Here is a 14,339-nt window from a genome sequence, read left to right as displayed (position 1 = left end):
AGGTAGGTGGTATAACAATATTCTTGATAAATGTCTACTCTACAGTATGACATAGGCTACAGTGAAAGCCTAGGACAGACACAACTACACACATCAACTGCTATAGGCATGTTTCCCTACAATTAAAAATGGTTTGTGAAAAGGTTTGTCTGCTTTGGGCCAATTGCCATGCAGCTGGCTGCACGTCTTTTCTAAAATGAATGCAAATATTAATATATGAAGTAACATTTTAAAATATAAGTAATAATATTAGCACAGTATTAGGCTAATATTAAGCTTTTTTTCCCCCCGGGCAAGAGAATATCAGTTATTACTGTATTGTAAATGAAAACATGGGAAGCAGGCTTATGAAAACCCACTGCTATTAACCACATTCAAACCAGTGTCACTATTTTGTGCATGTTAGGAGAACATTTTAAAAGATAATTCAGAAATGTTCTAAAATGTAAATTACAAAAATATAAAAGATAGCCGGTCTACAAGTTCACAACACAATGTAAGCTTGTATTTCCACCGTGTGCCACTGTCGTAATCATATATGGTAAAGTATAAAATAGGACTCAATAAACAGAAATACACAACAGATAAAAATATGCTGTGGGCCTGTGGCCATGAAAACAAACAAACAAAAACAATTACAAATCATTTCAGCTCCTGTAATAAATTACAAAAAAAGTCAGACTCTGTTCTATTGTTCACTCTGGATTCCACAAGTTGACACCTCGACTATTTAATCCAGCTGTACAGGAATGCCCCAACGATGACGACCAGGATCACACAGCAACAGAAGATCAACATTTGTTTCTGTAGAACAGAAAGGCAGAGAGAGAGGTGAGAAATTTGAAACAAACAAATAAACAAACAAACACACGTAAATAAGGAAACACAAGCTTCAATTTATATAATCTAGGCAAATGCTAGGAAGTGGGATGACTTTAGACAAGATTTAACACAATCAGTCTCATCCTTGACATGCATGAGAAAAATACATACTGACCTGATGTTATACAGGCCTATGTTCTGAAGTTATGACCTACTATACATACTGACCTGATGTTATATAGGCCTATGTTCTGAAGTTATGACCTTCTATACATACTGACCTGATGTTATATAGGCTTATGTTCTGAAGTTATGACCTTGCTTCTATACATACTGACCTGATGTTATATAGGCTTATGTTCTGAAGTTATGACCTTCTATACATACTGACCTGATGTTATATAGGCTTATGTTCTGAAGTTATGCCCTTCTATACATACTGACCTGATGTTATATAGGCCTATGTTCTGAAGTTATGACCTTCTATACATACTGACCTGATGTTATATAGGCCTATGTTCTGAAGTTATGACCTTCTATACATACTGACCTGATGTTATATAGGCTTATGTTCTGAAGTTATGACCTTCTATACATACTGACCTGATGTTATATAGGCTTATGTTCTGAAGTTATGACCTTCTATACATACTGACCTGATGTTATATAGGCCTATGTTCTGAAGTTATGACCTTCTATACATACTGACCTGATGTTATATAGGCCTATGTTCTGAAGTTATGACCTTCTATACATACTGACCTGATGTTATATAGGCCTATGTTCTGAAGTTATGACCTTCTATACATACTGACCTGATGTTATATAGGCCTATGTTCTGAAGTTATGACCTTCTTGACTTTGCTCTTTGATCACCAATGATTATGGTGTATAGAGGGTATGCGCATGCTTAAAGTGAATGGCACATCGAGTGGCAAATCGAGTGGCAAAGCAACAGGCAAAGTGAGTTTAACATTGTCTAATGTTGTTTAATGCAATCAGATAGGACTTTTCTGTTTGGATGTATGGGCTGTCAAGGCCAGAAAGTATTATTTTTTTGCCACCCAGTATCTGGGAGCTGTCCAGTGCAGCGTAATGCTTTAAGGCCAGTGGTTCCCAAAGTGGAGACCCCCAGGTCTTGAGGGAGTTCCATCGGGTCCCCAGCTAAATGATAGAACCAAATGGACCCTTATGAGTCTGTAACTCTGAGAGTGTACAAATGGAATCAAATGGACCCGTTAGGGTCCCATTTGGTTCCATTTGTAAACTGATACTAAAATAAAATGAAGACAAAAAAGTATGAAAACAACTTATTTTTAAAAAATGTAAAAATAACAATAGCAATAAACAAAAGTCAAAATAAAATAAAATGTAAACCTATATATATTATGACAACCTTGTAGTGAATGAACTGATCATGTGGTGTTCTCCAGCACTCACCCTGCGAGCCTCCTGTTGGAATTTGGCTGCCTTCTTGGTGTCAGCCACGGCTCTCTCCACGAAGCCCACCGATTGGTCCATGTTGCTCTCGATCCTGTCAATCATGCCACCCTGAAGGAGGGCAGAGGGGTAATCACTGGACAGCAATGCACGCTATCTATCTATCTATCTATCTATCTATCTATCTATCTATCTATCTATCTATCTATCTATCTATCTATCTATCTATCTATCTATCTATCTATCTATCTATCTATCTATCTATCTATCTATCTATCTATGAATTTATTATTATTAATAATAATAATAATAATAAAACTTTATTTGTATAGCACCTTTCATGACATGAAATGCAGCTCAAAGTGCTTTACAGAACAATGGAGAATAAAAGAAAAGCAAGGCAACGACATTAAAAAACAAGCAGTAATGCAATACTGCTTAGGGGTGGCGGTGGCTCAGGGGTAGAGTGCCTGGATGGTAACCGTAAGGTTGCCAGTTCGAACCCGGGCTCCCCCAGAGTTACTGTCGAAGTGTCCTTGAGCAAGACACTGAACCCCCAATTGCTCCCGATGTGCTAGTTGGTGCCTTGCATGGTTTCTGCTGCCATCGGTGTATGAATGTGTGTGTGAATGGGTGAATGTAATGCACAATCTCTGTAAAGCGCCTTGGATAAAGGCGCTATATAAATGCACCATTTACCATTTACCAATACAGTGAGGACATGAATAACAAAAAAAAAAAAAGATCAATTAAAAGCAATGTTGTAGAAGTGGGTCTTGAGCTGAGCTTTAAAAATGTCTACAGAGGCTGCCTGACGAAGGTACAGAGGGAGCTTGTTCCATGCCGATGGCCCGTAGAAGCAAAAAGCTGCTTCCCTGTATTTTTTAATTGCCATTTTTTTAGGCAAAGCGAGCAGGCCAGCAGTGGAAGACCTTAGGGGGCGGTTTGGGACATATTTAGGCAGGCAGTCATGTAGGAAGGTGCAAGACCATTGAGAGCTTTATAGACAAGTAAAATATTTTTTTAATCAATCCTAAAAACAACCGGAAGCCAGTGCAGTGATGCCAAAACTGGAGTAATATTATGTTCTCTCATCTTAGTTCTAGTTAAAACTCTGGCTGCTGCATTTTGGACAAGTTGTAATCTGTCAGTTGTTTTCTTAGGCAGTCCTGAAAAAAGTGCACAGTAATCAAGCCGAGAAAAAACAAAGGCGTGGATTAGCGTTTTTGCATCGTCCAAGGACACATAGGCTCTGATTCGTGGTGAAAAGGTGAAAAAAGGCAATCTTGGTAACATGATTAATGTGTGAATTAAAATTCAATTCAGAATCATTAATAACCCCCAGGTTCTTTACTGTACTGTTACTTTCTACAGTCAGGTTGACAAGTCTGCTTATTATTGATTCTTTCTGCTCACTAGAACCGATTATGAGAACTTCTGTCTTAATTCATCAAACATGTCTTGTCCGTTTGTTTTTACAAATAAATGGGCCAGAGTTAGCCAGAAGCTAATTGTCATCTGAGCAGGCTGATAAAAAGTGGTGTTAAAACTATCCATACAAAAACATATACAATACAATACAAGTAATCATAGAGGACAGAACAATTACAGTGAAATATGAGAAGTGACACCAGTGAGCTTGTACATATGCTATTTTTACAGAATATTTGCCCCCATAATGGAGATGCTAGCGTTCAAGTTGTTAAAAAATACTTGTCCTCCATTTGTCAAATAGAACAATGTTCTTGCGCGTTGTACCTGGTTTTCAATCAGCATGGCGATATCCACAAACATGTCATGGAGTTCCTTGATGCTGCTCTCCAGCCTCATGATGTCTTTGTGACGCGCTTCAATCTCATTCAGAGCTTGCTGGCTGATCTTGGACTCCATGATCTGTGAAAATATCAAAAGAAGGGAGATAGTCTTTATTATATTTAGTGATCTATGGAATGTGTTTTGTTGTGTCAGCTATTTTCAGCGTGTGTCACAGGATGCGCAACTATAACCTTAACCCCCTAAATCTAACCTCTCAATACCTAATCCAAACCAAACATGAATCTTTTCCTAATTAAAATGTTGGAAATTGGAAGACAACAATGTATCGTGTATCACCCTATACAGGCACTCTTCATTCAAACCACAAAGATGTTTAGTAACATACAGTCTTTAAACAGAGTTTTCTTTCGAAATAGTGTGAAGAGCGAGCTGAACATTTTCTGACCAGGATGCATTTGGTGTTTGCTGCTTGGTCCATCAGGCACCAAAACATCAGATCATGGCTAAATCCGTCTGTATTAAATGATCTGCCTTTGTCTACGTCGAAGGGTTGAGATTGATCACATACCCCAGCACTGAAGACAGCTGAGTTGCCTCCTTCCAACATCTCCTCCAACTCATCGTCTGTTGTAGCTTTCCCCGCTAGGACAGACAGACAGATGTAGATATACTTGAAAACAAAAGTATGACAGAATAGCTGATTAAATAAAGTAGACGGACACAGACCAGCGAGAACTATACTGAAAGTAAATTTGTTTTTTGGTCGATCAACGGAAAGTAAGTAGTATCTAAATAAAGGCCTTTTATACTTGACTGCAACAGAGTGCCTTAATTGGATCTCCTTCTTGTTTTGCCATTTTCTAACCCTTGCCAACGAGCACCTGTTTATAGTTTTTATAACCACATGGACCACAGCAGCGCTTCTTCTTCTTTGTATTCAAGGAAAGTAGGGTAAGTATAGACACACACACACACACACACACACACGCGTGCACGTGCACGTGCACACACACACACACACACACACACACACACACACACACACACACACACACACACACACACACACACACACACACACACACACACAATGTAACTCACTGATCTACAGAACATTTTGCAGCTGGATGTAACTTACTGATCTCCAGCTGTCGGGCGATGCGTCCTTTGCTTTTGTCTCTGAAGTCAACCTGAGCCTCGTTGTATTTGGTCATCACCTCCACGAACTTCTTGGCCAGGATAGCTTGCTGGAAGATATGAAAAGGACGGGGAACTTTAAAGCTGTCTCATTTCATAAGCTGAACTATAGAGCCAGACTGATATATCAATCTGGCCAGTATATTGTCCATTATTTGATCGGTATTGGCAATGTGTGTTCAGCAAGAGTGAGTTCAAATGGGGGGTTCTGAACCTGTGACTTGCGTATCCTGATGTCAGCCGATGCCCTCTCATCTGGGGTCTCTGCTAGTTGTTTCTCTTGCGCTGAACGACAAAGACACACACACACACACACACACACACACACACACACACACACACACACACACACACACACACACACACACACACGGACACACGGACACATGGACACGGACACATGTGGACAGACACACAAATAAATCTACTGGCACTGTCATCTAAAGACACTCATTTCTCATGTGCACAACTGCACATGCAACACAAACAAACAATAAAGCATGCACATCCACTCACTAAAAACCAGGTGCTGGGCTGAGGTCAGATTACACAGAGAAGAAAAATCACACCTATGTGAAGTGAGGGGTACTCTCTTACATCATCATGACGTAACATGTCGATTTGCTCATCCACATAATATGACGTACATTCTCCATTAATTGTATGTGTAGGACAAAAATACCGATTTGCTCAGACACATAACGTAAATTGTCCATTCATTGTCAATGGGAATTTTGTGTAAGATGTAAATTTACACTAATACAGGCACAGCTCTGAATAGGCTATAGGAGGTGCTAGGGCCCCTCCATAATATCCGCGCACTGGGTCATGCTTCAAAGCATAAAACATTTTTTGGTTCCTTTTTACACCATTGGATGTGACGTTTTGAACCTATAGCGGCTATTCATCAGACACTGGAGTAAACACAATGTCGTGCTGAGTCAGCTGGCTAGTGAACCAGCTCGCACCCATAACACCAATACGCCATAACAAATCATTTAAATACATGTTTGGAGACAAACAACTGGCACACGTGACAGGACATTGTCCCCTTACACCATCATAACAGTCAAGTGAACAAAGGGGGAAAAAAAGAAAGAAAACACTTTTTACTTTTACAAGTTTACTTATACTATTTAGGGACGCCTCTGCTACTACTGAAAAAGATACATTTATGCATGATGCACATCTTGATAGCTCTGGTCCATAGTGCGAGCTATGTTCAGCTGGTCAATCTACAGTACATTATTTTGTGGAAAGAGAAACCATACCAAATGTCTGTACGTTTAGTGTGCGACTCTATCCCTTTACTGAAACCACAGAACTGGCAAAAGACTGAAGTACAACATGCAAAGTACAACATGCAAAGTACAACATGCAACATGCAAAGTACAACATGCAAAGTACAACATGCAAAGTACAACATGCAACATGCAAAGTACAACATGCAAAGTACAACATGCAAAGTACAACATGCAAAGTACAACATGCAAAGTACAACATGCAAAGTACAACATGCAAAGTACAACATGCGGCTTACTGACCCTTGAGTTTGTTTCGCGCATTGTTGGCAGACTTCTTGATGTCATTGGTGAGGGCCTCAAGTTCATCTTGTACCTCTGAGAGAAACAGAGAGACAGAGAGAGAGAGAGAGAGAGAGAGAGAGAGAGAGAGAGAGAGAGAGAGAGACAGAGAGACAGAGAGACAGAGAGACAGATTAGAATCAAGCTTCATTTGATTGCCTAAACATCTGATTTAAACAGGAAAAGCACATGATTTAATTTGCAATTAATTAATTAAGCTATGGGACACCAAACCTGAACAAGTGTGCATCCTCTGGAAGCCTGGGACTACAGTTATGCACAAAGCCTATATAATATTGGCAGGTTAATAACAAAAATAGACGACAAAATAGAGAATCTATTACTCTGGTCGGACTGGGGCGCAGACAGGATGGTGGAATAGACTTTCTTGATGGTTGTGATGTTCTCATCGATCTTGTCTATGCTGGTACGAATGTCCTCGATCTGACACACACACACACACACACACACACACACACACACACACACACACACACACACACACACACACACACATTCACGTGCATGTCAGTGAGCCATTTACACAGACAAGCCAAGACACATACAGTATGTGCGCATCACAAATAATGTACATGCATACACACATCCATTGTTCTGACTTAGTGCATGTGTGCTAAGAACGCACACATGCACGCACCCATGCACACACACACGCACACAGAACATAGGGACGCAGTAATCACACAAAATAAGAACAGAGATGTGTAAAATACCTGGGCGAAGAAATCATCCATGAAGGCCTGGTTCTCCACAGGAACCTGGACCTCATCTCCTGGTGCATCACTTTTCTGTTAGACACACACACATGCACGCACACACACAAATGCACACGTGCACACACACACACACACACGCACACGCGCGCGCGCACACACACACACACACACACACACACACACACACACACACACACACACACACACACACACACACATATTGTCAGTTCAGTCTCACTGGGTGATCAAAACGTTTGTTATAGACTATAGTGTTTATTCTGTAGCAGGCGTCTCCCTGCATGTCTCTACAGGACACCATAAAGTGTATCTTCAGGTGGGGTGTCAATTTCATCCAATCAGGAGAGTCTCCATTTATAAACTTCAAATGTATAATGTTCCAATCTCGTCTGCTCACTTCTTTGTGTTATGAGTTGTGACTTCCAATTTTATTTGTTTACATCCTGTATGCGTTCTGTATCCACAGTATTTACTATAATGCCTAAATAGTAGAAACTGTGAATACTGAAGAATAAGCTACAACCCCCAATAGTAGGCTTGTTATATGGTTGCCCATAAAGGCCTGCTTTTATTTGTATACTATCATCAGTAGCATAATGTATCAAAGGTCTGCCTACTGTACCTCTTTCAGCTGTGCCAATCTGTCCTTCATCTTGAGAACTTGGTGATTTCTGAGATCACAATGAGAAGAAATAAATATACTCACTCACGAGCTGCAGAAAACAATGGCCTAATCTACACCGGCTATTAAAATGGCTACCAAATTAGCCTCGGTGGGGTGATTATAGCCCTAAACAAATCCAAGGTAATCAGTCCTATAATACAGATTTCAGTGCCAGGAGAAAAAACTAAAAGCAAAGACCAAGGCAAATAATGACACATGTATTAAAAAAGGAAATCTCTTGCATTTGGATCTTTCTCTCCCTAACAAAGTGTGTCCTGTCAATATGGCAGCGGAGTGGCCAGTCTAACCCCGGCTCCGACTAAGCCTCTGTCCTCTAATAGCGGATTAGGACAACGGTAGTGTCCAGTCTGCCCACTGCCATACTGTAAGTCTTTCTGCTGCACACGTTTAAATCCTCTGTCAGTAGCAGTGCATGGTGGATGCGACCACACAATGCGATGCAACGCTTTGTGAGCTTGTAGATCTGCTATTTTCAAAAGATTTTATACATTTGAAAACTTTTGAAAAACATTTTGGTACCGTAAGTACATTTTGATGCCACTACTTTTACTCAAGTAAATTTTGCATTCCGGATTTTTACTTGTAACAGAGTATTTCTACATTGCAGTATTGATACTTTTACTTAAGTAAAACATGAGTACTTTTCCCACAACTGGTCAATAGAACTCTGAGCGTGCATTCGGACACGAGTTAAGCAGAAGCTTTCAAAGCAGATCTACAAGTTTAGCTCACAAGATGTTGCACTGACCCATTGTGAGCTTCAAGCTCGATCAAAATCAAATCAATCAATCAATCAATCAATCAAATGTTGGGATTCTCATTAGGTAGTGAAAACTGAAAACCACTCATTACGGTAATGTAAAAAACAACAAAAAATAGTTTCTGCATGATGAGAATCCAAACATTTGATTGTTGCTAAAAAGATTGGGTTGTTTCCATTGTGGTCCATTGTACTCAATTCATCATGTTGTCAAGTTTTTGTCCCTAATAATACTGATTTCGAATACAGTTCCAAACTCTCTCACACAAAACAAAATGTGTGGGAAGCTATTCCCTAAAATATCATATGTTGAAAATTGACAATAAATCTTTATTGATTGGGAAGTAATTTACTATACCTAAAGTTCCTGTCCCTAAAAGATACTATGGCGAAAACTGTCAACTTGTTTGACGTTGGCCTATTATGACAGGAAGGTGTTCAAGTTCAAGTTTTACCTAAAGTGAAAAATCACAAACATAATTATTACAACATAAAAAATATAATAAAAACAAACAAAACGGTCAAATATAAGATCATGCACAATTGCTGAGATCAATGACAACGTTGTGTATACTGTAAGTTTAATATGAGAACATGTTTTAGTCAATTACTTTTAATTATTAAAATCCTCAGTGCTCATTTTACAAATGGTGTATGAACTGTAATGTAAATTAAAATTAAACATTCCAAAATGATTTATTGTGGAAACTGTTGCTCTTCCAACTTGCAAATATAACAATCGTGTTTTAATTAAATTACCCATTCCATTTGTACTCTCTCAACATGCAGGATTCGACCGTTTATAAGCCTGATTTGACATGATGCACCATTAACTTTTGTCACCCTTCATACATTGTCAATTCATCAAACATTTTGTTTGATGAATTGAATATGCTTTTATCTTTATGTATAGGCTACTTATGATCGTATTTTTCCACACCAATTGGCATATATGGTCATTATTACATTATTAGGTACATCATCTGTGATGTCAGTCAATTCTACATTACATAAATGAGGTCCTATTTTATTATGGGACATAAATGACATCTATGATGTATCTATGACGTATGACAAAACATCTGGGTACAGTTCAGCCCAAGCCAGTGCCCATGGACTTCCGTGACAAAATTAAAGTAAATTATTTCAAAAAAATCTAAAAATGTTAAAATGTCTAGAAAAAAACTGCATGGGACGGATGTATTTCAACTACTCTGTTTGCACAACACATTTAGAACCGATCTACAAGCTCAGAACCAGATGCATTAGCGACCAATCGCGAGCTTGTAGATCGGCACATTTTCTAACAGCCAAAAAATAAATTAGGGGCTTTGAACTGTAACCTCGTTTTGCTGGATGCCTGGGGGTTCCCAGACCGCTCCAGCACGTTAAGTGGGTCTTGATGGGTCTTTAACCGAACCAACAATGCCCAATCCAGAGACCCTTACGGGATGTGTTGTGTTTTATTCGGGTCATTTGGGTCTGGGTCCTGCATGGGTCTGTTTATCATTATGGGTGGATCCAAGAAGACCTGTACTCTGTACTTATCAGGAGAGAAATACATGATTCTGTGTAACTGGAGGTGATTAGTCTGACCTATAGGACCAGATACTTCAGTAGTAAGGGGGCAAAAAGATGTGTGCCGGTCTCGGCGAGTTGGAAGAGTGAATCAAACGATACATCGGATTAAGCATGCACAATTATGGATGATTCCTTCCTCACCAAGGTGAAAAAATGCAATTAAATGTAATTGCCTCTTATTGTAAGCCCGCTATAGGCTGCTAGATTCCATTAAGGAAGTAGCCTATAATAGGCCTATTAGCATATTTAATAGCAAAATGTTAAATGATTAAGTTGTCATGTCCATATAATACCATACAGAATAGGGTCAGTATTGTAATATCGCTGAACAAATTGGATCTAGGAACAAATTCCAAACACAAGTTCAAGTAGGCTTTGGGTCCAAAGCATGCGGGGACCAAGTGGATCTCAGAACAAATGTAATGATTTAGGTCCGTCATTTAAAAAAAATGTCGGAAGCAATCAGATGTCGGAACAAGTTGAGTGCCCATAGGTTCGGTTCCGTCACTTTGGACCTGTGAATATCTAGCCACTGTGTGTGTGTGTGTGTGTGTGTGTTCTCTCTCCCTGTGTTGGATCAAAGCAGTTCGTCTGGGCTAAAGTCAGGTATGGGCCGTCTCCAGTAAGTGAACGAGCTGTAATCCGGCAGGACAAAAGCCGCGCTCTGTTCTTTACCTAACAGCGGGAAGATGTGCTCCAAAAGCTCACTCAGTCTGCTGTAGGAGGTCTTGTTGCCCTTGGTCTGCTCCTGAATCAGTTCTCCCTTCGGGTTGACTGTAAAGATCCTGCCCTCGGGGACTCCCACCTCCTTATAGGCAAACACATCATTAGTTCTGTTCCCGAAGGCAGCGTAGAACGGCTGCTTGTTCTGCTGGAACAGGTTCTTGATTTTGCTAAGACATTCGATCTTAAAGATCTCAGGTTTCTTCTCAATGACGTCCCTGTGGAAAGCAGAAAACAGACTGCTGGGGGAGAGCATGAGCGGGCCTTTGGGGAGGGTAGCGCCTTCGTCGTTAACCCACCTCAGGTAGCCACGTGTCATGTCCGCCATGCCGATGGCCCGTGCAGAGCAGTACAAGAACTTGTAGCCATTCTCAGCTACTGAGTGGTAGAGCTTGGCGATCCCCCGTTGGGTCCAGTCTTTCCCCAGCTGTGGCAGGATGTGTCCAAACACATCCGACTTTGTGATGGTGCCGTCGATGTCGCTGATGACAACCTTGTCGTCCCAGTTCCACAGGTAGATGGTGCCCTCGAGGCGGCATGTGCCCTGGTACTGTGTTGTGATGCTGAAAGTCACTTTGTTCTGCCCTTCGTTGAGCTTCAGACTGGTTATCTGATCGGAGTCGAGACATAGCGACTTGTAGCTCTGCCTCTCCTCCGATCTTGATTGGGTCGGAGGCTCCTGTTGCCGCAGTCCCTCCTGACCGGAAACAATGCTCACCTCCTGGTCTGCGTCATCACTGGACAGGTGCAATGCTTGATTACGTGGTACGACCAGACTCTCCTCGGACACTGGTCTTCCCTGCCCCAGCTGAGATGCCTCCTTAGTTGTCAGCTTGGTTTCCGACTGCTTGATTGTACTAGCCCCCCCGTTCTTTTGCCAAAACGGCCAGATACGATCTCCTAATCCTGATTTCTTTGGCAGTTTCTCCTCCACCCCGGATTCTTCTGTAGCCTTTGGTAAATTCTTCTGAAGAGCTTGTAGACTTGGCCTCAATGGAGCGGCTACCATCCAGCTATAGTATTTCTTTCCTATCCTTACTACCAGGTTGGGATTAGACAAGATTGCTGGATTCTCAGCAAATGTATTATAGGTAAGGCTATGAGCCATGAACGTTTCATTGGATATTTCTGTGTTCTCACTAAGGCCCCCGCAGAGAGAGAATGCAACATCGGTGAGGTCACTGGCCGAGTCAGATGGACACTCTGTGATGCTGCTGACTGGCTGGTGTAACCGTGTCCCAGAGTGAACCTCAGTATCCATCCCCTCTTTAGCAACCATATAAGATTCACTCTTAGGAAAATGTGCAATATCCTCAGGTTGAAGTCCATTAAGTTTATCCAGGTGCTCTGGACCCTGGTGCTCTTTGGAGTGCATGTCACTCTCGGAGCAGACCTCTCCCATGCCCAAGGCCCCGTTGTCAGCATCGAGACTGTCTGTCGGGGTGGAGGTCATTGTGTTGGAAGGCAGAACTTCCGGTGACTGGGGCTCTGAGGGGATAACAGGACTGACGGATGTTGCAGAGCTGTCAGGCATCAGTGGTGCACTGACAGTCATTAAAGTAGTGATGCTCACATCCTCCATCATGGGGCCCCCTGTCATGGGGCCCCCTGTCATGGGGCCCCCTGTCATGGGGCCCCCTGTCATGGACTTGTTCTCTATGGCCTCAGAGTTCAGGATGACGTGGAAGTGGGTGCTCTCAGAAAGGGTGTTTGTTACAGCTTTTGGCAGCTCCTGTCTCTCCTTCTTGGCGACCCTGGTGGACTCGGGGAACTCTCCCCAGGTCCACTGCATGTGGGACTCAGACCTGAGCATGCTCTCCAAGGGCCTCCTCACCTGCAACTCTGAGTCACTCTTGGAGGAGGAGTTCAAGAAGCCATGCCTGTCGGCTGCATAACACTCACTATCAGATAAGGCATAGTTGTCCAGGTGTCTGGCTACATTTAGTTTACAATTTATGTCCCACATCATGTTAATTGGCAATGGCCTTGAGGCGCGTGCTGAATCCTCCTCATCGGAGCTGATCAGCTCCTTGATCTGCCGGGAAGCAATTGGAGCAGGGGTTGTAGCAGAAATGGCCAGTACATTAGCTGCGCTGGATGGAGCCAACTCCTCTTGTCTCGGGTCTCCTTTGTGCTTCTTACGGCGTCTCTTCTTCTTGGTGGTCCCGGTGGGCTCGGGCGGGTCCTCCTCGGTGTCGGCCAGGTCATCATCATCCATGTCCTCCACCTCCGTCTTCCAGAGCTGGTGATCCTCGGTGGTGATGGGGGAGGTGACCAGGTGGGCTGGGACGATACCTGGCGCTTCATGGACGAAAAAGGCCTCTCCTTTGTTCCCGAGCTTCATGAAGAGAGCCACAGGCTCTTCATTCACCTCGATGTCAACCACCTTCTCTTTGGAGCGCAATACGCCCAGCTTGCCAAAACGCACGTGGAAGGGCGAACACTGGTACGTGCCGTCTCTCTGGCGGACCACCACCACATCGATGCAGCCCGACAGTGTTGCCTGGTTGATGCCATCGTACAGCTCCTTGACGGTCACCAGCACCTGGCCGGCCAGCCGGCCCACGTAGTTCATGGTGTCCGCCTCTCAGATACTTCACGAGGTGGTGAGACGAAGCAGGAAGATGTTCATGTCCGCCTTGTGAACCTCTGCCACGGTCTCCTTTTCCCTTGCGTCTCTATTGTTCAAATGGCAATGCTTGTGAGACCTGATGACACTAGATAAAGATAGTTTTGCGTCATACCGTGACATCATCAGCCGTACCCAGTTAAGGAGGTACATGTATCCATCATGGTGGCCTTATCTCTGCCGGGCCAGTATAAAGGATAAAGGGTACAACTGATGACGTCACGGCCACGCCCAGACCTCACAGCCATTTAAACCAGTAAGACGGTTTAAATGTTCTTAATGTTGATTTAATCAGGGCTCTCCATGGGCATAACAGGGATTGTATTAGCATCGGATGTCACATGATTTCACAAGGCATGACCATATATGGCAGACCAACGGGAAATGC

At 42.4% G+C, this 14,339-nt stretch overlaps 2 protein-coding genes and 1 long non-coding RNA gene across 3 annotated transcripts in view; 1 reads left to right on the top strand and 2 right to left on the bottom strand.

Moving 5' to 3' along the window:
* The window catches only part of LOC310859504, an 80,028-nt gene that overhangs the window by 33,665 nt on the left and 32,024 nt on the right, over window positions 1-14,339 (top strand). The gene's annotated exons all lie outside the window — the stretch shown is intronic.
* On the bottom strand, window positions 727-8,225 carry stx3a (syntaxin 3a; the record flags this gene model as incomplete). The annotated part of the gene is made up of 10 exons (XM_083765174.1): window positions 727-804; window positions 2,263-2,373; window positions 4,021-4,155; window positions 4,607-4,680; window positions 5,177-5,285; window positions 5,450-5,520; window positions 6,780-6,854; window positions 7,163-7,262; window positions 7,553-7,627; window positions 8,196-8,225. 10 exons carry the CDS (start codon window positions 8,223-8,225, stop codon window positions 727-729), a joined length of 858 nt encoding a protein of 285 aa, XP_083621300.1.
* LOC310859129 (phosphatidate phosphatase LPIN2-like) lies at window positions 11,177-13,900 on the bottom strand (the record flags this gene model as incomplete). Its single annotated transcript, XM_083765530.1, has 1 exon — window positions 11,177-13,900. The coding sequence occupies exon 1, from the start codon at window positions 13,895-13,897 to the stop codon at window positions 11,177-11,179; it is 2,721 nt and encodes a 906-aa protein (XP_083621656.1). The 5' UTR covers window positions 13,898-13,900.

Source organism: Protomyctophum parallelum (assembly GCF_964188405.1).
Source record: "Protomyctophum parallelum genome assembly, chromosome: 5".
NCBI classification, from domain to species: Eukaryota; Metazoa; Chordata; class Actinopteri; order Myctophiformes; family Myctophidae; genus Protomyctophum; species Protomyctophum parallelum.
The sequence above is the reverse complement of the archived record's forward strand: the minus strand, read 5'-3'. Positions and strand labels throughout refer to the sequence as shown.